The 21,166-nt window shown below is 46.4% G+C and overlaps 1 protein-coding gene across 1 annotated transcript in view; it reads right to left on the bottom strand.

The window, feature by feature from the left end:
- Window positions 1-1,189: 1,189 nt before the first annotated feature.
- The window catches only part of LOC118218404 (AT-rich interactive domain-containing protein 5B-like), a 77,858-nt gene continuing 57,881 nt past the window's right edge, over window positions 1,190-21,166 (bottom strand). Inside the window, exons 8-10 of the mRNA XM_035401031.1 lie at window positions 19,346-19,443; window positions 7,396-7,579; window positions 1,190-5,806 (exon numbers count right to left, since the gene is read on the bottom strand). Coding sequence (XP_035256922.1) covers window positions 4,088-5,806; window positions 7,396-7,579; window positions 19,346-19,443 — 2,001 coding nt within the window. The 3' untranslated portion in view covers window positions 1,190-4,087. The remainder of the gene's footprint in view (window positions 5,807-7,395; window positions 7,580-19,345; window positions 19,444-21,166) is intronic.

The raw sequence follows: 21,166 nt of genomic DNA, 5'->3' as shown, positions 1-21,166 counted from the left end.
CAGCAGGTGGCGCTAAAATCAAACTGCAGCAGGAACTCCACTGTACAGATACGAGGCGGTGCAGTAAAGATGCAGGGCCAACTATTCTCCAGGTTTAACATTCCAGTCACACAAGAGAACGCTTTGTTTGCAAAAGACAGTTTTGGATCACTGTGTGTGTGTGAGGGAGAGAGAGAGAGAGAGAGAGGACTGAATGTATGCATACTTCACAAGAGGAGAATGCAGTTAAAGACCTTGAGATGTGTTCCAGCTCTAGAATAAAAACATGACTTTAGTAAATCTGGCTGACCTGATTTGCCGGGCTCCCCTTCATAAGCAATGGGACACAGTTCATTCAGCCTCAGCCTGCGTTTCACAGATTAGCTGTCGTTGTGTTTTTTTTTCCTCCCCAGGCTGGGTGTGCTATTAGCTCTGGAGAAACAGAGAGACGGGCTGGGTCCGGCATCACCGCACAGACCCCGAAAACAGGGGGCGGATCATCCGTTTAAAAACGCTGCGCCCCGTAGATATCAGAAAACGGGTTATTGCACAGCCGTAAGACACGAGGCACGAAGGTGACCCCATTTTGGGACGACGCTGATTCGTTTATAGAACGCGCTGCGGGGCACAGGGGCTGGATGTAATCCCGTGATGGAATTTCCGGAGGCAATGCCCGTGACCCAGGGGGACGCCTCACAGGGGATGAGGAAATCGCACCTGTGCGAAACAACAGAACCTGGATGACATCAGAAGTCTTCCTCTTAAAAAAAAAAAAAAACTTGTTAAGGTACCCCTAGGTAATGGGTTCAATCACACATCTTTACCACCTTTGTGTCGCGCGGTTCTTTGCATGTGCCAAGTGTTCACATTAGTGAGTCTGGAGTATATTCCATATGCTATATTAACACAGAATGGGAAAATATGTTAAAATGCATGTGAATATAATCTCCACAGCGTGGAGACACCCTGCAGCATAGCCATAATTCCCTAAATCTGAAAATGCTGCTCCAGATCATTCAATATTATATTCACTATGATATTCATAGCATGAACAACATAAGCCTGCTCATAATGAAGGCCTTTCTGCAACTTTGGACACTTGGGGAAAGTGCACAATATGCAAATATTGCTCTTAAACCATACATAGCAAACAGTGCATTGGGGTAGACTGCCACAGTTGTAGCAAGAACTAAAATATAACTGAAATTGGTAGCAAAATATTTTAATTATACAGTGGATCATAAAATACAAAGTTTTTTGTTTGCCAGTGATGTGATTGGGAAACTGACAGCACATAGTATCAAAAGCATTTCCAGAAGTTCAGAAACAAATAATAAAAATAATAAAATAAACTAAAAATACAAGACATACCAAGGGTGAAAATCAATACTACCTTTCTGCCTGTAGTGTTTAAACTTATGTGGTCATTCAACCTTCAAAACAATAAAACTACACCTTTACCATAGCTTTACGATATACTGTACATCAGCCACAAACACAGTACTAAAGGTCCAAATGTACATTATTTACAGCAAAGAAACCCCATATAAACTGGTTTGTGTTCAGTCATCCCAAACAATCAGACAGACTGAAGTTCACACACTGCTTAATGCGACAAAAATACAATGAAGTAAATCATCATCTGCTATGAACAAACATTCTAGTTTTGTTTTAGATTCCCAGTGCTTCTTATGGCTGTGATGATCATCTGGCCGACAGCTCTTTCTGTAACTGAAGGTGAGACTGGCGCTCACCATTACACTGAACACATAAAGTACTTTAAAAATGTATTTAACCTTTATTTACCCAGGGTAGGTTCGCTGAGCACGGATGCTCTTGTGCAGCAACGCCCTGCTTCACACTCATACACATTCACACCTGGGAGCTGCCCAGTACAACCACAATCCTCTGTTGTTGGTCACTGAGCAGCTCCACTGGAGGGAGAGAACATTTTTTTTTAGCCAATTAAATCAGGGGATGATTAGGTAAAATCATACCCTGCGCATGCCAATCGCTGTGACTGGGATTCAATCTATCATCTTTGCTCTCTTGTTTTTTCCTCCAGCTACAAACAGTTTGTCAAGTTCACTGGTCGTCAAGACTTGACTCTCTGAACTGAGTTTGTGAAGAAAAATAGTCCCGTTACATAACGCGTTTGCTGAAAAGTCAGGACCGACGTTTGATAGAATACAGGCCAATGCCTGGCGAGAAAGAAACCTTAATCTATTATGTGTTTTTCGCTCAAACACATCCTTACACCTCCTCTCGATTATCATCGAATACACTGCAGCTGCTCATAAAAGGCACAAGAACTTGCAAAGCAGAAATGTTCTTTAACACTGTTCTCTTCGTGTACAAAACAACGTGGTTACATACAACAAGAAAAATCTTCCGAACTCCCAGAATGACAAAAAAGCATTCGACTCCTGCACCAAAAATCAAAGCTGTACAGCACTTATACAACATTTTTATTACCCAAATAATGTTACTTAGCAACCATGAGTGCTTCTCCAGACCTATTTGGAGAAAACGCATTCCAACTAATTTGAGTTCTAATAGGCGCTGTTGCATTTTAACATTTTTTTTCCCCCAACCAGAGTAATCTCTCTCACTCTTTTCTTTTCCCAATTGCTTTGTGCAAAAAATGACATAAGCCTCTAAATTTTTCAGAGCTTACAGAAATTTCTCATACAACATATTGCATCATTAGCAGTGAGAACCCTTTTCCTTCACTGTGGCAGTTGCCATCTTTTGTCATCCTAAACTGCTTTAACAACACCCCCCCCCCCCCCCACCCCTTTTCCTTGAAATTCCTTTACGAAGTTATCATGCTGAAAGTGTACATGAGAGAGAACACGGTCAGCTCTGGAACACAATTTCACAATGACATCATCAGCTGAGGAACACTGCACCAATCAAACGGCTGAAATCGGTCCACGCTTTCCATGTGGAAAACGCGATTCAAATTACTCTGCGAAGGAGTGCTGGACATTAATCTGCTCAGTTCTGCTCAGCCAGACGTGACTGTAGCCATGAAAATATGCCGCTTCTTGCATTGCTGTGGGTGCATTCAGCTGCATTCAGATAGCTGCTGTGCTGAATGAACGCAAAAGTACTACGCTATGGATCATTCTAACTGCGCACCTAAATCCACAATGAACAGACTGCAGCCATATTGAAATGCAGATTGATCTTTCCTGACCATATGTCATGAATACAGTGCTTAAACAGTGTAGCTGTAATGTAAAGGTTTGTAAGTGAGAAATTGCACTGTACATTGCATTGATTTGTCACGCAGGGTTTTTTTTTTTTTTTTTTGTCCTTTCGACCCCCCCCACCCCCCCACCATTAGTGTTGCGATCTCGCCATTCCTCAATCAGAGTCAGAATCAGAGATCGACAACTGCTTTACAGGTCTGAAGCAAGCTTACTGGTGCGTTTTTGGAACAAATGTGCAAATCATCCATGTGAGCAGGGAAAAAGAAAAATCTAAACATCTTCTGTGAAAGAGGTTTCATCCTGGATTCCGGCGTCTTCCGCACAGCGCCCGTTTACTGGGTACGATGTCACTTCCGCACTCTCTGCCTGAGCGCTTCTCAGCAGAAAAGAATGACAGGTCATGCTTGCTGGCCTGTTAAAATTTAAAAGAACTCCCCCAAAAATCATCATTTGGTACTTGTCTTACCCTAAGAATAACTGTTTTGGCCTGCACTAAGCATTTGTCAAAATGAAATCTTTAATCTGTATCCACTTAAAGGCCATTTTGAAGTGATATAATGCATCTTTTATTTCCGTTCACGGAGAGTACTGTGGTGATCTCTTGTTCTCTCTATATTTCCAAAGTCACGATCACCAAATTTAAGACATAAGTACTGGACTCTTGGTTCGGTTATATCTGAACTCCATTAAAAGGTCCTGAATCCTTTCTCTAAATTTGTTGAGGGGTGAAGCACCATGTGTGACACGTGAGAAATGAAGAGATAAGTTATCCTTAAGGGGGGGGGGGGGGGGGCAACGCTTTTAGTTAGGCTTCTTTTCTGCTGGAGTTCCCCAGCAATGGGAGGTCAGAATTGGGGGGCTGTAACAGTTTGGTATGGGGGGGGGTGGTGTTAAAGTTTGGTACTGGGGTGCAGAGAGGGGAGCTGGGGGGTGCTGAAGCCGGGCGGGGGGTGGAGGGCGGACATGGGGAACAGGCCGTGGTGCAGGAGGTCTCCGTACGTGGCTCCCCCCGGATGGCGGTACAGGTGGGGGGCAGCGGCTGAGGCCAGCAGGTGCCTCTGCACCATGAGGGAGTGGAGCGCCAGGGGGGGCAGGAGCGGGGGCTGGCTCTTCAAGCGCTGCAGGGGGTGGGGGTACGCCAGCCTGTCACACGTCTCCTCAGCCCCCGCATACAGCGGCCGATACAGCGGGCCGCCCACCGGGAACTTGAGGCTCCTCGTGAACCCGTCCCCCGGCTGGTCCTTGGCCTCCGGGTCGGGCGAGCGGGCCCTGGCGGGGTGCATGGGCGAGACCGCCCGAATCTTCTTCTCCGGGGGCCCCTTCTCCAGCTCCTCCAAGGTCCGGCGCAGGGGCCGGGCCGTCCCCACGCACTGGGGGCCCCACCCGGCGGGACCCAACGAACGGCGTCCGGGGACGGAGTCTTTCCCCAGAGCCCGCGGGGGAGGGGGCGGGTCCAGGGGCTTGCGGGGGGCGGAGACGGCCATGGGGGGCACGCGGCAGGCTTTGGGGTGATAGTCCAGACCGGAGTGCGGGGAGTCCCAATGGGGTGCGGGGTGGGGGTGGGGGTGGGCGTACTTTCCGCCCCTGGAGGGGGACGGTTTGTGGGGGAAGGGTTTGGGGAGGCTCAGGTCCGTGGGCTGGTCGTCGGACGGCTCCTCCCCACAGGGCGGGTCTTCGTCCATCAGAGGGGGGCAGTAGCCTGACCCGGGGCAGTCGGGATGTGCGTTCGGGGCGAAACGGGGCCCCGTCCCGCCGTTGCAGGTGAATGAGCCCCCCCCGCTCAGGACGTGTTCCCCCTGCCGGTACAGACTGAGCAGGGGGTGCGGCGCGTAGAAGTTCGGGAAGCCGTGCCCGTGGGAGGGGTGTCCCATTCGCCTCTCCGCCGGGTACGGACCCGCAGTGGGGCGGGGCTGCGCCGGGTCCCACTGGAAAAGTTCTGAGGTCACTTCCTGTTTCCTGTTGCCCAGGGCCTTGAGGCTCTGAGCGTGGCGGATGACGGACGGCCTGCTGACCGCGGCTCCCGGCCCGTGCGCGCGGTGGTCGCCGTGGGCGACGGCAGGGGGCGGGGCGAACGGGTACCCGCCGGCTGTAGCGCAGCCGCTAACCTGCGACAGCAGCTTCTTCTTGGCCAGGGGCGACATGATGCCGCCGTTACCCCCAGGGGGCGCCCCCGCTCTGCAGCCGAAACGGCAGTCCTCCTCCTCCTCCTCCTCCTCCTCCTGGTCCGCGGGGGCCTCTGCACCTGCGCCGGCCTGCGGCGGGCTCTGCTGGGGGGTGGGGAGCACGCGGCCCACGTGGGCGGCGGCCTCTCTGGCGGTGGGCGGGGCCGGCGGCCGGTCTCCAGCGCGGGACTGGCAGAACGGGGACTTTTCCAGGACTTGGTCCGGGGGCGCGCGGGCCTGCGTTTCGGGGTACCCCTGCGGGGGAACCTCGTCCCCGGAGAGCCTCGCGGTCGCCTCGCCAGGCGGCGGTTTCTCCTCCGCCGCGTCGCCGCACGGAGTCTCTTTCTTCACGGTGAGCTGCAGCTCCTCTTCCTCCTCGTCCTCACTCTTCCTCTCCCGCTTGGCTGGGTGTGCAGGTTCAGCGCTCTCTTCCTCACCGCCAGGATCCTGCAGACACACAGAGCAGTGAGCCAGACTAACACTGCATGTGTGACTCCATCCTCCCGTTATAAACCCTCAGCTGCATTTTAAAGCACAGGATTTCAAATCAGTATGGGTCTGCACAACATAGCTGCACATACACTTACGTCATACTCAAGGCTCCTTAAAATCTCTTCCTTATAATGATGATCTATCATTGACATTTTCATCATTTCATTGTCATTCACAGAATGACACCGCAGTAACAGTGTCACTGTTCATTTCCCCCAGTCCAGAACAATCCAAACTGTCTCGCACATATTACAATGAGCCCTCACAAAACTGATAGTCCACTGCACACACAGTATAGGGAGTTCCACTGGAATAGTGACAATCAGATGAAGGTGTTTTTGTGACACCCGTGGTGTTTGTGTGCCATATAATTCCGCCATCTTTGAATGACAGAATATTCTAAAAAAAAAAGAAAAGGTCTACAACAGGTGAACAAACTGCTGTAAGCCTTGTTTGCAAACACACGCAGTCAATGTCTTCACAAACTGCATAAATGTGTAAATGTGCATATACAGTATGCATGTACGTACGTGTGCTCAAAATGCATTGTTGTTGGAACACAATTCTAAAAGCCTACTCTCCCATTGTAATCATTTGGTCAACCACAGGAAAACGATTCCGTTGTTGATTTTTCATTGCTTTTGAAAGAGCCTTTTTTTCGCTTATCTAGGAGAACTGGCGAATCCCCACGGAATCGCTGCCTTTTTGGAATGGAACAGCCTTATGCAACAGGAACATATGGCTCCACTTCTCGTACAGCAGCCTATCAGACTGGATCTACAGCATCTCCTCAGACACCAGCCGTTTGCACTAGCAAAACAGGCCTAAATACAGAACAGCTCCAAACAGGAAACGCACTGCAGTTACACAAGCACCAAGCTGAAAACACGATGCTTTACTCTTGCTTTGGCCCTTTTTCTGTAGTACAGCTGCTCTTGGTTTTCCTGCTTTTAATGCACATATATTGTTTTGTTTTTCTTAAGTGTATCCACTAAATGAATGTAATTTAATACAGAAAACATTATCAGGCCTGGCTCAGTGGTGGAGTTACTTGATCGTTCAAGTGCTCAGTCAGTGGCAGGGGATTCCAGGATTTCCTTCATGGGAAGGCACACTATCGCCAACAGTTATATTAGCCAATGATGATAACGCCATTTTAGGTGGAGATATTTAGGGGCGGCACCTGGGGTGGCCAATCAAATTCCAGAGATGGCCAACGGCCACCCCGGCCACCCCCATTGGACACGCCTCAGATCAGCTGACGAATGTGAGACTGTTGTTCCTACAACTCAAACTTCATACAAAAAACAGGACTGTAAAAACACCATAATTACCCAGAGTCACTATAGCACAGGAACTTCCACTCTATTGCGCTGCGTCTCAATTTGGCCTAAATTTACTCTGTTACCCTTCCTGCCAGCACCCTTTTAAAGCTGGCAGCTTATTGGTTGAGTAAAAAGAAGGAGGGGGTCGTTTTTCCCCCCCATTTTGGGAGCGGAGTTGCTTGGGGGCGAGCGGGGGAGGTGGAGGCATCGGGGACTCACCGGCGAGGGCGGGGGGCTTTTCGGGGGGCTCTCCGTCTCCCCCGGGGCCTTGTGGCCCGGCGCGGCTTTGGGGCGCCTCCCCCCCGTGCCCTCCTGAACCCCGGGGTCCGGCCGTTTGGGTTTGACCAGGGGGAGGGGCCTGTCTTCCTCTCCTTTAATGTGCCTCTCGTAGGGGAGGAGGAGCCTGGGGGGGGGAAGAAGAAAGTTGATTGGTGCTGACCCATGACACCACGCCCCTCCCCATTCCATAATTGTTTCCTCCAGCTGCGGCAATCCAGTTTTTGATGCATCTCTGGAATAGCTGGTCAGAGGCCGGTTCTCATTGGCCAGACAAAACCACGCCCCCTACTTATCAAACCTATTACAGATGAGCCTCACCCCGCCCCTTTACATTGCTCTCTACACAGGCATTTTAAAATTATTGACATTCCCAAACCTAAAATGTTTGTCACAGTTTAGGAAAGAAAAAAAAAAACGAAATGTAAACAAACTCCTGAATGTGTTGGGACGTTAAACAGCCTGTTTTAAGTAGCATGGGAGCAGGCGCACCTCTGTGCTCCTGAGATAACGGGGGACGGAGCCGAATCTTCCCGGTTCTAATTACAAGGCTGCCTGGGCCCAGTAGCTGCTGACATGAGGCCGGTCCCTCCCTGTCGCCGCGGCAACGGTGCCCCAGTTAGATCTCTGGAAGAGGGGGGGGGGGGGTCCCCCAGGGATCCACGCAAATGACTGCAGCTTGGGAAAACACAGCCAGGGCTTATTCTCCGATTCTAGCGTCATGTGATATCCTTCCTCTCCCCCCCCCCCACCTCCCGAATTTGTTTCAACCAGATTAAACACTGCGGAGTTTCCGCCCCAATCTAATCCGTTCCACATTCCACGCAGACTGCTGATAAGAGGCTGTAATTGTAAGGAGTATATTGTGCTGCAATCACAGTGTAAAAAAAAAATGTTTAGATGATTAATGAGTCACTGTGGGAATAATTTGAGGCAGAATGAAAAATACAAGCAACTACAGGATGCTGCGAAATCAGTCGAGCAGCAAGGGAATGGGGAAGTGTGTCTACACACACAAACACACACACCCACACACACATACACACATATCTCATATTTTAGAGGGCATCAAAGTTTACATGATTATTAGACATGACAAAGACAGAATCACATTCAATAATGTCACATTTCTTTGTCAAGTAGCATTCTAAATTTTAGGGTAACACATTATACTCAATGTGCTTGAAGGCATTAAGTATGCACCCTGCACACTGAGCATGCTCAGATATACAGTGGCACACACTTAGCATACTCAGACACAGTAACTGGTACACACTGAGCATGCTCAGGCACAGTAACTGGTGCACACTGAGCATGCTCCGACAGACAGTAACTGGTGCACACTGAGCATGCTCAGACAGACAGTAACTCGTACGCACTGAGCATGCTCAGACACAGTAACGGGTGCACAATGAGCATGCTCAGACACAGTAACTGGTGTGCACTGAGCATGCTCAGACAGACAGTAACTCGTACGCCCTGAGCATGCTCAGACACAGTAACGGGTGCACAATGAGCATGCTCAGACACAGTAACTGGTGTGCACTGAGCATGCTCAGACAGACAGTAACGGGTGGACACTGAGCATGCTCAGACAGACAGTAACGGGTGCGCACTGAGCATGCTCAGACACAGTAACTGGTGCACACTGAGCATGCTCAGACACAGTAACCGGTGCGCACTGAGCATGCTCAGACAGACAGTAACTCGTACGCCCTGAGCATGCTCAGACAGACAGTAACGGGTGCACACTGAGCATGCTCAGACAGACAGTAACGGGTGCACACTGAGCATGCTCAGACAGACAGTAACGGGTGCACACTGAGCATGCTCAGACAGACAGTAACGGGTGCACACTGAGCATGCTCAGACAGACGGTAACGGGTGCACACTGAGCATGCTCAGACAGACAGTAACGGGTGCACACTGAGCATGCTCAGACAGACAGTAACGGGTGCACACTGAGCATGCTCAGACAGACAGTAACGGGTGCACACTGAGCATGCTCAGACACAGTAACGGGTGCACACTGAGCATGCTCAGACAGACAGTAACGGGTGCACACTGAGCATGCTCAGACACAGTAACGGGTGCACACTGAGCATGCTCAGACAGACAGTAACGGGTGCACACTGAGCATGCTCAGACAGACTGTAACGGGTGCACACTGAGCATGCCCGGGCAGGGTGAGGGCAGAGGTATGAAGCTCTGCAGAAGCCCAGAGGGAACGTTCCTCTTCAGCTCCCATTACGGAGAGTTTAAACAAGTCCCAGCTGCTGAAGCTGGAAAACGTTTTCTCCGCTCGGCTAAAGAAAAACAGCACACAGCTGTGAAGTGCCCGATTCCCACACTGCAATGCTGCAATTATGTTAATGTAATGAAAACCTAATACACACATAGGGATTTATCCAGTATTAACTAATGCTGAGAAATCTCAAAAAATCTGAAGCCAGTTGAGTTTTTCACACTCTGAGCTGTAACTCTCTTGTTTTATGTCGGTCTCATGACGTACAAAACTGCAATTAAGTTTTTTTTGACCTTACACAAATGCCAACATCATTTTCTCTGTTTCCATTTGAGGAAAAACAATTAAGTACCCCCCCCCCCCTCTCCCCCCCCCCCCCCCTTCTCTTCAACATCGCTGCAGATTAAAAAAAGATGGCAAAATGATTTCTGCCCTTCCAGAGGGAAAAAATTGCAAGAACGGGATTTTTCCTGGTGACTGCAGGAGCAGGTCTAATGAATGAAGCCATCTTGTATGTCGTGTGGGGAGAAGTTAAATTCGACTTTTCTACCAGATAAAATACATAAACTATATATTTGCATCACAGTGACAAATGAACTGAAGGCAGCAAACTCTTCTGAACGCCCTTCTGCTCTGACGCAGCTGAACATTTCATTAATGCCAAGCGAAATACGGATTAATTCACTCAACTTCTGTACTGGAACACGGCATAGACCGAAAAATACACGGTACATACGGACTGCCGTTTAATACTTCCAGTTGACTATGTCTAGCGAGGCCTGGTTATGTCTTTAGCCTGGATCAGGATGCCAGCCCAGAGACTAAGACTGATAGTGCACGGTCATTCCAGTCGACTGTCAAGTTAGGCCGCAGGCATCTGATTATTGCCTTTCTGTCAGTGCAGGCCGCTTCCAAACATCGCCACCCTCAATAAATCATTTAGATTCTGTCAGAAATACATGCGGTGGAATTTCAGTCCTCTGTTCTAAAACCCTGGCAATGCGCTGCACTTCCAGTCCAGGAGCAAACGATGCCGCCTGCCAATGAGTCATCTCAGCATCTCAGATTTCTCTTTCATTCATCGGAATATGAATTTTATTTATATAATAAATCTATGAGTAACTTCATCCTTTTCACCTACAGATGCACACAGACACCATTAATGCACCATTATCTAACCACCTTAGTCCTGGTCAGGGTAGCGGGAGGTGCTGAAGCCTATCCCAGCATGTATTGAGCGAGAGGCAGGAATGGACAGGTCACCAGTCCATCGCATGGCTAACACACAGACCATTCATTCACTCACACAGTCACATACCTAGGGGCAATTTAGACTCTCCCAATGAACCTAACCTGCATGTCTTTGGGCTGTGGGGGAGACACCTGGAAGCCCACACTGACACGAGGAGAACATGCAAACTCCACACAGAAAGGCCCCATATATATATATATATATATCACCTGATACACAACCAGGGCATAATGATTTACTCACTGCAAATGAGTGGGTGGAACATTCTTTCCACACTTTCCTAAAGAAAACACTTAAACAACACTTTCAATCCAAGTGAATCATGAACAGACATGTCATCAGCAGTTTACCACATGGTTTTCGTCCTCAATTACAAGCTGTGTCTCAGAGTATAATGCGTGTAAATGACTGCCCTTCCCAAGGGGCAAGTCTGCAAATGTCCTGAAATGTTTCCCAGTTGGGTTTTCCAGAGAACGTCTTCAACTGTGTACTTGATTCATTGGGAAATTACAATTCATTGTGTAAATGGGTACCACTGATTAATTGACTGTCTGACATACTGATTGATCGCTTTAGAAATCCCTTTCAGTCGAGGTTCCTTGGAAATTCACACTTTGTTTCTTTTTTTTTTGTTCTCTAAGAAAAGTGGGTGTGGCTTACGCCACATGTTGAGGAAGAGCAGACCAACCCAGGCACCAAAATGACTCTGGAAAAGATCGAGATTGCCTCAACACACAGCTCATTACCGTATTCTTTGCCTACTGTTGTAAACTTCACAAGTGGGTGAAGTTTCCAATACTTCAAGGGCTGGCTGTGAGCCAACTTGGCCAACACACTGCCTTTGTGATACCCCAAGTGTCCACTAGGGGTGCCACTGTTTGGGCAAGGGTAATGAGATTCATCTGCAGTGTCCACTGTCCTGCAAGCTTCGAATCCCCATCTTACATAACAGCCATTTGAATAATAAGCATTCCAAACGCAGAGTCCTTACATAACATCTCTTGAGGAACGTAATCGCACGAAGGCGCTCGCTGTGTTCGGCTCTGACCCGTGGTTCTGAGTCACGCTGTCCCTCCCCCAGGGACACGCAGCGCTATGAGCGGACTGAGCATCATAGCGCAGGCAGCCACCGGTACACAGGTAGGAATGAAGCACCGGTACAGCCACCGGTGAACAGGTAGGAATGAAGTACCGGTACAGCCACCGGTGAACAGGTAGGAATGAAGTACCGGTACAGCCACCGGTACACAGGTAGGAATGAAGTATCGGTACGGGTGCTGCACACGTGCTGACGCAGTACCACGGGGTGAGAGAATGCGATGCGCTGCGAACGGCCGCTCTCGTTTTAAAGGGAGCGACTGGGGCGTGTGACGTTCCGTACTGAAAGCCACGCTTGGACTATGAACGCGCCGTTTTTGCAACATCCTGCGCAGCCACCGTTTGCACTGTGTGCGCGCGCGCGTGTGCGCGTGTGTGTGTGCGCGTGCGCGCGTGTGTGTGTGTGTGTGTGTGTATGAGTGTGAGTGTGTGTGTGTGCACGCGTGTGTGCGCGCGCGCGTGTGTGTGTGTGTGTGTGTATGAGTGTGAGTGTGCATGCGTGTGTGCGCGTGTGTGTGTGCGCGCGTGTGTGTGTATGAGTGTGAGTGTGTGTGCAGGAAGTCTGGCCCAGCTGGGGGTAAAATGGAACTTTCTTGCTCACAGGAGGTGAGCGACGACAGACTTGAACCGTTGGAGGGAGGGTCAGGAACAGGAAGTGGGGAGCGCGGGCTTCACCATACAGAGGTGAGAAAAAATAAACATGGCTGCGGTTTGCACAAACCTTCTGCTACCCTGACCTTCACCAGTGTGTCTCTGAGGGCAAGTGCACACATGTACATAACATGGATTATCACACCATGTAAGCCAGTGCACAATACATGCCAGTAAGAATGGCATTGTATGAATTTATATTTCTATGGAATAATGACAAAATTGCAAAATCATTATGTGTTATATCCTTTTGATGCAACTCCTTTTATCGATCATTAGAGGGCACACTATTCCATGATGGAGAAAATTTAAAAAGTGGAGTGATGTTTACTGTGTTTCTGTCCAATGTAATCTGCTTACCATGCCATTTACACAACAATGCCATTGTGCAAATTCAAGAAAACAATTTGACAAAAAGGTAACTTTCAAATTCTAGTCTACATGCGAGAGAATTTTATGTCTATTAATGAGTGCCAATGACAAAAAAACTATTTCAGTTAGAGGTTCTATTATACAGCTCTGATAACATATTGGCTCGACTCAGCTAGATTCAATAAAACCTTATCAGAAGGAGCCCATAGACAGAGCTACCCCTTACTTAGCATTCAATTCACTCAATATGGTGGGTAAGGTAATGCTCCGACTGCAAGACTTGCTGTTCACTTTCTATTTGTCACATGGATTTGATTCTTTTAGACTGACCATGCGCTGCCAATGCAGAATTACTGTGACATTAAAGGTCCATGAAACTGAAGACAATCAATTGTCACTTCTGGGGAATACAACCACAGTGTGAGTCCAGTTGCCTGGACCTTTAACCTGCTGTATGGAGCGAATCAAAAAAGTTGTGCACCTCTGGTTGGCGGGGGACCCAACAGCCACACACCGGCTGCACGCACACAAGTCGCATGGCTACATGCGAGATTCAGCCTCACACACAAACGTTCTGTAGCACAAATGAAAACTGAAAAGAGTCGCAACTCTCATGCAGTTCTCCGCTGTTCAGGGTTCCTCAAACCAGCTGCAGTGAACAGCATCGCATGAGGGAGAAAAGAGAGAGGGGGAAAAAAAATAATAATTGAGCCATTATTGGCTGTAGTCTGAAAATAGCTTGAGTGCAGGTGTTTTCTCTTTAATAAAAAAAAAAAAAGAAATAATGAAAACACACACACAGAACCTAACACCACTTGGTGGGAAAACTCAGGCTTCACTCAAACAAGAACATATCCCATCATGCTCCTTTTTATAAGATAAAAGTCTCCAAAACCTTCCCCACACACCTGATTTTAACCAGCGCAAACTGAATTGGCACCAGGTGTGTGATTGCTCTTAATTACTACTGATAACCTGAGACCCAAGACTGACATCAAGACAATCAAGTGCTTATGGTGCTAATTATATTATATCTGATGTAGAATATAATTTGAAGACACTTCTGTTACTTCTGACACATTTTAAAAGGCTGTTTGTCTTCAAAAGCTCTACCCTGACAGCTGAATCTTCCCAGTACTCAGTGGTAACCAACCCTGTTCCTGGAGATCTACCATCCTGTAGGTTTACATTTCAACCCTAATTTGGCACACCTGACTATACTAATTGGCAGCTGAACAAGATCTCTAGCTGTTGAATGAAGTGTGCTTTTTTACAATGTAATGTAAATGTAAATGTAAATGTAAATGAGTGAAAACCTACAGGATGGTACATCTCTCGGAACACGGTTGGGCAGCCCTGCTCTAGCTGTTTAATGAAGTGTGCTTTGTTAGGGTTGGAGTGAAAAGCTACAGTAGATCTCCAGGAACCAGATTAGTTACAACGAAGTTGTTCCTCAACTTTTGAGAGTAGTTCCAACATTGCACTTTACAAGTCTTTCTTTCGATTTAATCACAATTAAGTTGTATTGATTGATACAAGCAGCCAGATAGCAGCATAAACTGACTGCAGTAATATGTAAATTAGGTCATTAATGTCGGGGTCCAAATAAATAGCTATAATGAATGCCACCGTTATGGACACATAAGTGCCTTAAATAAGCATCTAAAAGTTTTAGTATCTGGCTTCACTCTCACATGGAGGAATTACTTAACCTGATCTAGAATTCAAAGGGGGAAGAAATAGCCATAAATGAAGCTCTTGTGCTTGTTCTGTTGTTAAGAGGCCTGGGACATTCTGGTTTGTGACACCCAACAGTCTTTTAAGCATTTACTAATACAGTTCCATATGGTGCTATACTTTATGGTTATTTGACAAATACAACTATACAAAGTATTGTCTGCTTTCGGGTATATACTGGATATATATTAAGTTAGACTTCTGTGAATTATGTTAATAGCTATATAAAAAACTTTTTAAAAGTCCAAAACATTTTCAATATATTGCAATATATTCATTTTTAGTGTAGAAAGGTAGTTTTTTCCTCTGAAATCAAAACAATGCTATTTCTACACGAGTCTCATTGTAAAAACTTCTCATGAATTGAGAACAGATCTATCCCATTAAACTTGCTTGGCATGGTAATAATTTTCCAAATTTAAGTGACCACTGAAAATGACCTCAGAGGAACTGTACAGATGGTGTGTTTTACCCTGTTACAGCGTTGAATCCAGGGTAAGTATTTACCGCAATACGTGGTTTGTTAAATATAGCCCTCTAAAGGTGTCATTTACTCATGGGTTGTTGTAATATGAACGCAGGGCTACAGCACAAGGTAGGCCTGAACGTGTTTGCTACTCAATAATAAATGCTAAGCAAACAACTGGAAACCAGTTATTGAAGTTTGATGGATGGAGGACGCGAAACAAGCGAGGTACCTGGGACCAGTTTAAAGAGGAAAAACAATAACAAGAGTTTTAGTGCTGCCACTGGAAAAGGTATGATTAAACTGGGCTTGTGATCGCTAAGTAACTGGTTTTAAGGCCGCACTGAGAAAAGAAGACAGGGTGTGCACACATCTCTTCTGTCATAGCCATCCGACCTCATCTTCTTGCCGTGAACTTCCCCATGTTTGGTAAGGGACCGTTGAGAAAGACAAACGCAACTTTTTAGTTCGGCCTGGCTTTTGACCCGACATGTCCTCACCCTCTCCAGACAGCTGAAGTCCATTAACTTATGAACATGGGCCATAATCATTAAATCTGTTGAATAACACAGCCAGATAGGAGAATTCCAGCATTGTGTTCTCTGGAGTGTTCTGCTTGCTGTGCTACTGGAACTGGCCTGCTGATTTATAAAGACATTTAAATGACTATGTTGACGCACAAAAAAAAATGTTGTACCTTGCTGCCCAAGCTCCTCACTCAACATTTTCCACTATGGAGTACAAACACTGACCTATTTTTCTCTCCAGACTTTCCAAAGTCCATTAAATCATAAATCAGCCCATATGTGATTATTACAGTACATCAATACTTTAAAAAAAACTATTTGAAAAAAAACAACTTTGTTTGAAAACCCCACACCAATAAATAAATTTTAAATCCATAAAAATGAAAGAGCACAAAAAAAAATAATCTGGAAGAGGGTAAAGTTGAATCTTATTTGTGGCAGTTTTGGAAGTTGAATTTGAAGTTGAACAGAATGATTTTAGAGGTGAGATGTGACTGACTATATAGGCTGACTGACAGAGTTCCTCGGTGCGATCAGCAGTGTATCACAGAGAACACGTCTCACGTTTCCGTCGACATCGACATCACAGAACAGCACAACCATCCGTCGGCCGCGGTTTTCTCCTCTAACGAACGCGACGACGGTTCATCAGTAGAAACGAAGCTGAGACATTCAGATGCAGATTAGGAAGATTAGGTAATTAGACACAGCACGGATCCGACTTCAGAGCTTCTGATTCGGTGTTCTGATTTGAACACAAACAAAGGAACAACACGACACTAACCTCTGCTATTATAAATACACTATATGACCAAACGTATCTGGACACCCCTTGGTCTGGGGCTGTTTTTCATGGTTTGGGCTAGGCCCCTTGGTTCCAGTGAAGGCAAATCTATGCTACAGCATACAATCACATTCTAGGTGATTCTGTGCTTCCCCAACAGTTTGGGGAAGGCCCTATACCATTTCAGTATGACAATGCCCCCAGGCACATAGCAAGGTCCATATATGAATGGTTTTGTCGTCACAAACAATGTAGAAGAACTTGACTGACCTGCACAGAGCCCTCACCTCGACCCCATCCAACACCTCTGGGATCAATTGGAAAGCCAACTGCGAGCCAGGCCTAATTGCCCAATCAGTGTCTGACCTCACTAATGCTCTTCTGGCTGAATGGATGCAAATCCCAGCAGCAATGTTCCAACATCTAGCATAAAGCCTTCCCAGAAGAGTGGAGGTTGTTATAGCAGCAAAGTGCGGACCAACACTATACCAATTACCATAATTTTGGATGAGATTTTGGAAGTCCACGTACATTTGGCCAATGAATCCATTGCCTCTGGATATTTCAGTCCCAATTATTTGAATAATACCATCACGCATGAGATCTGAATAGCCCATGGTTCCACTGGGTTTTTCCTCGTTGCAATCGAAACGATGCTAATTCTGAATCAATCTCATTGCAAAAACTTGCAATGTGTGGGATCTGAATACCCCAAATTCAACCTGTCGTGTTTGCTAAACAAGCAGCGTTCTGACTGTGCTATGCCCACTGTTGAGAATAATCTATAATAAAGGGAGGGGGGGGGGACTGTGGACCAGCTTGAAAGAAGATACCCTGCTTCAAAGCCCAGACACTAAAGCACACTTAAAAGCCCTGCATTATAAATCTGTCACATGCAATACTCTTTCAATGACGCATTCACCAAAGGCTGGCCGGTCTGAATTTAGACCAAATATTAATTCCGCGGAGAACACAAGATCAATAAAGTGGGATTTATATTCAAGGCTTTTTATACATTTCTATAGAAATACAATACCTGCATACACAGCCTTTGTGCTGTGCATGCATTCCAGTTTGCATATGTGAGCTATGAATAAACCTAATAACCCATACATGATGCGTATGGGATTTAATATCATATGTAAGGCTGTAGACGTTGGTTACTGTGACAATGTAATGCACAGCCCTGAGTCTCAAAATAGTTATTTGTGATACATATTCCCTGTTGCCATGGATCTTTTTCACTTAATTATGCACACGCGCATTTCCCAGATGTATATATTAAGTGCATAATAAGGTCGGGAGGCCGCTTTGTGTAAATGAACGCTTTTGAAACAAAAGCCTCTCCACAAATTGGCAGGAGAAGTAAATAACAGGGTCAGCACTGATCAATGAGGTTGACCTATATAATCTTTTAAAAACAGCGTGAAATGTAAGGTAATGGATGCTGGTGTCTCTCTCAAGGTTATTAATGTCTTTTTTTATTACCTAATTTTTATTCAATGTGTTACTGCGCTGACAGCTAATCTTAGGAACTGGTTAAATAAATATCATTAAAAGCATTTATTATTTGGAGCCTGGGCCGTAGTGGACGTTAAATATTGATTTCCGTTAGGACAATAACGGTCTCATAACTGATTTAAGCAGCCTACATTTAACACAATTACTTAAATGATCTTCTGTTCAGCCAAGGCAATGTAATTTAATGTCCCTGAGAAGGATCTGCGGAGAATGCACCAGACACTCACCTAAACTAAAACTGATAATGTAGCTCAAATGAAAACAACCCCAGCCAAGCTCTTTATAAAAATGACTTATATATTACAGATAACGGGGAAAAAAAGCAGAACATTATGTTCACGAATGGTCCAAAAATGAAAAATGGGTTGTTTTAAGACGGGCTCCTTCTTGGCAGTGCTTTTACTGAGCCACCACTCAAAGGGTACGTTTGAGAGGGAAATCGCAGTTGGGGAGTATATCTTGTTTAGAAAGATTTTTAAAGATGCCCTGGGAGTTTGAGACTGCTCTGGTTGAGAAGGCATAGCCAGCGTGATCGGAATTGCAGAATGCACCACAATGATGTCATTCTGCAAGAGGAAAATTAATATTCAACCTTGACCCTGTGCTGCGCATACGCATACAAACGCATACGCATACAAACGCATATGCTTAAAAGCAGGCAGTCACAGGCAGAATCATTTCCTAAATAACTCAATTACCCAGATGAAAACATCAGCTGACCTCTTGTTTGCAGATTACATTCCACTCTTTTTAATTGAGTATGTGGACCGTCCATGTAGAGCTGAACTGTATTATTTAAGGTCTAAGCAGAAGCCTTTTAGAAACATACGCTCCCTATCAGACACCCCCTTATCAGACACCCCCCTATCAGACACACCCCCTATCAGACACCCCCCCCCATCAGACCCACCCCATATCGGACTCACCCCTCTATCCAACACCCTCCCCCCCAATCAGACACAGCCCACACCTCCGCTGTACCTGGTCATCATGTGTCTCCACACATATATGGGCACACACAAGCACACACACACACACACACACACACGTACGCATATCACAGTCAAATGTGTAGCTACACATTGCTAAAGTGAATCAGACAGGACAATAAAAAAAAAGAAACTTTGAATGTCTCCAGAGTTGGGAGACAGAAGTGTCAGCGTTGAGCGCCCTGTGCTTTGGGCCCCCCACACCCCATGCCCCCCCCCACGCCCCCCACGCCCCACCCGTTGGGCCTCACCGCTCATAGTGCCTGCGCGTGCAGGTGGCAGCGCTGGTGCTCCCGGGATTCCCGCCGAGTTCGTCGTACACGTGCTTCCACTGCCGGCGGGCGGTGATCTGAGGAGAGAGACGGGCGCGAGGTTAGCGGGAGGCGAGCTCGAATCGGAGCCTGGCAACGACGTTTTTACCCACAATGCTCTGCCAGCGCATCCTCGCTAAAAAAAACTGCAGCTGCGCCACTTTGACATTTGTTGAGACGTCTGATCGACGTCGGTCACGGAGGCCGATATGACGTCTGTTAGCGGGGCGGAACTGAAAGTGCTTTGACGTTGGTAATTTTTTTTAATTTGGTGACTAAAAACTAATCCTAATCTATTACCGGTAGGAAAGCGGTTTGCGCCACGACTGGACAGCGATTGTAGCCGTGACGCAGGTCGACAAATTGTTTGTACATTTCATACTTTGAAATGCACAAAAACAGCAGCACTGAACGACCAAAGCAGCGAAGAACACCCCCAGCGTTCTTCAATCAGAGGCAAAGTTGAGACTTCAGTTCTGTACGCCATGCTTCCGTTTAAATAGCTACCACGCGCTACCATGAGGGAAGATAGCAATAGCCATTTATACTGAATCGAGGCTTGAGGCAATTCTGTCTTTTCTATTGCAGTGTACTGATATCACTAAACTCCAAAATGTAAAAAAGGCATTAAGAAAAATAGCAATATAGAAATAGTTGCTAGTGTTAACGTTAAAACTTCCCGATGACTTGCTCATGTTTGTTTTAGTATGTGGTAAACCAGCAGAGATTGGTACACCATAGCAAAACTGCACATATCAAGTTCAGCCACGATCACGATCTCACATTTTGTTTATATGGTACAATATGATGATGATCGAAATGGTAATTTGGGTTTTTATTAGACCGATAACATTAGCAACGACAGCCACAATGGAGCATGTTAGCTTCACATCCTGATCTGTTAGTCATTCAGCATGATGAAAGGCTATAAGGTAACATGGCTGCACCAAGATCAGCCTGAGGTGGTCACACCTTGCTCACGCATGCTTCCCCCATTTTAATAATGTCAAACGCAAATCCTTTTCGAGAGCCACACACTTAATGCGGAAATCCACCAGTCTATGGTATTGCACCTTCTCTTGTGCTTTTTGGTCCTCGGTGGAGCCCTTAGAAATTCATGCCATTTATTATAAATCCAAAAACCTGGAATCTTGGCACAGTAACAGCCAAGTGATACATGAAATGAAATATGTTTTATACGGATGGCGATTGGAGAGCTTATACCAATAAAATCCCAGCGAAAAGAGCCAAGTGCAATCTCAACCTCATATACTGTAGTAGAAAATTCCATGGGGCAAGTTTTATTTGTGGAGCCTGTCACTTTATTTGATAGAATTAGGAGAAAGGAGAGGAGCGGTACCTGCACTTCATTTTTAACGCGTGAAATCAAATGCAGTGCACACTAAAAAATGTGTCAAGCGGTAAAATGTCTGCACTGATGTATGGTTTCACGATCACTAACATTTGGAAGGCAGGCTTTATGTTTACTTTCTGACAAGAAATGCTGGAAGGCCAAGCTGGGAGGAACTCATTCCCATCATTCTGTGCAGCGTAAAAATATTTCCGATGACATCATCTTCCCGCGCCCACTGATTTTCAAATACCAAAGTCAGTTGCTTCTAACTGAATCTGAGATGAGCAGAAGGGGCTGGCTCCCAACAGAAATATTATATTTATAGCTGTATAATCAGTAATTTCATCCCTAATTTTATTTTATCGGCACACACAGCATGCAATTCACAGTTCTTCCCACGTGCAAAG

Source organism: Anguilla anguilla, chromosome 18 (assembly GCF_013347855.1).
Source record: "Anguilla anguilla isolate fAngAng1 chromosome 18, fAngAng1.pri, whole genome shotgun sequence".
Taxonomy (NCBI): domain Eukaryota; kingdom Metazoa; phylum Chordata; class Actinopteri; order Anguilliformes; family Anguillidae; genus Anguilla; species Anguilla anguilla.
This window is presented reverse-complemented; position numbering and strand designations above follow the sequence as displayed.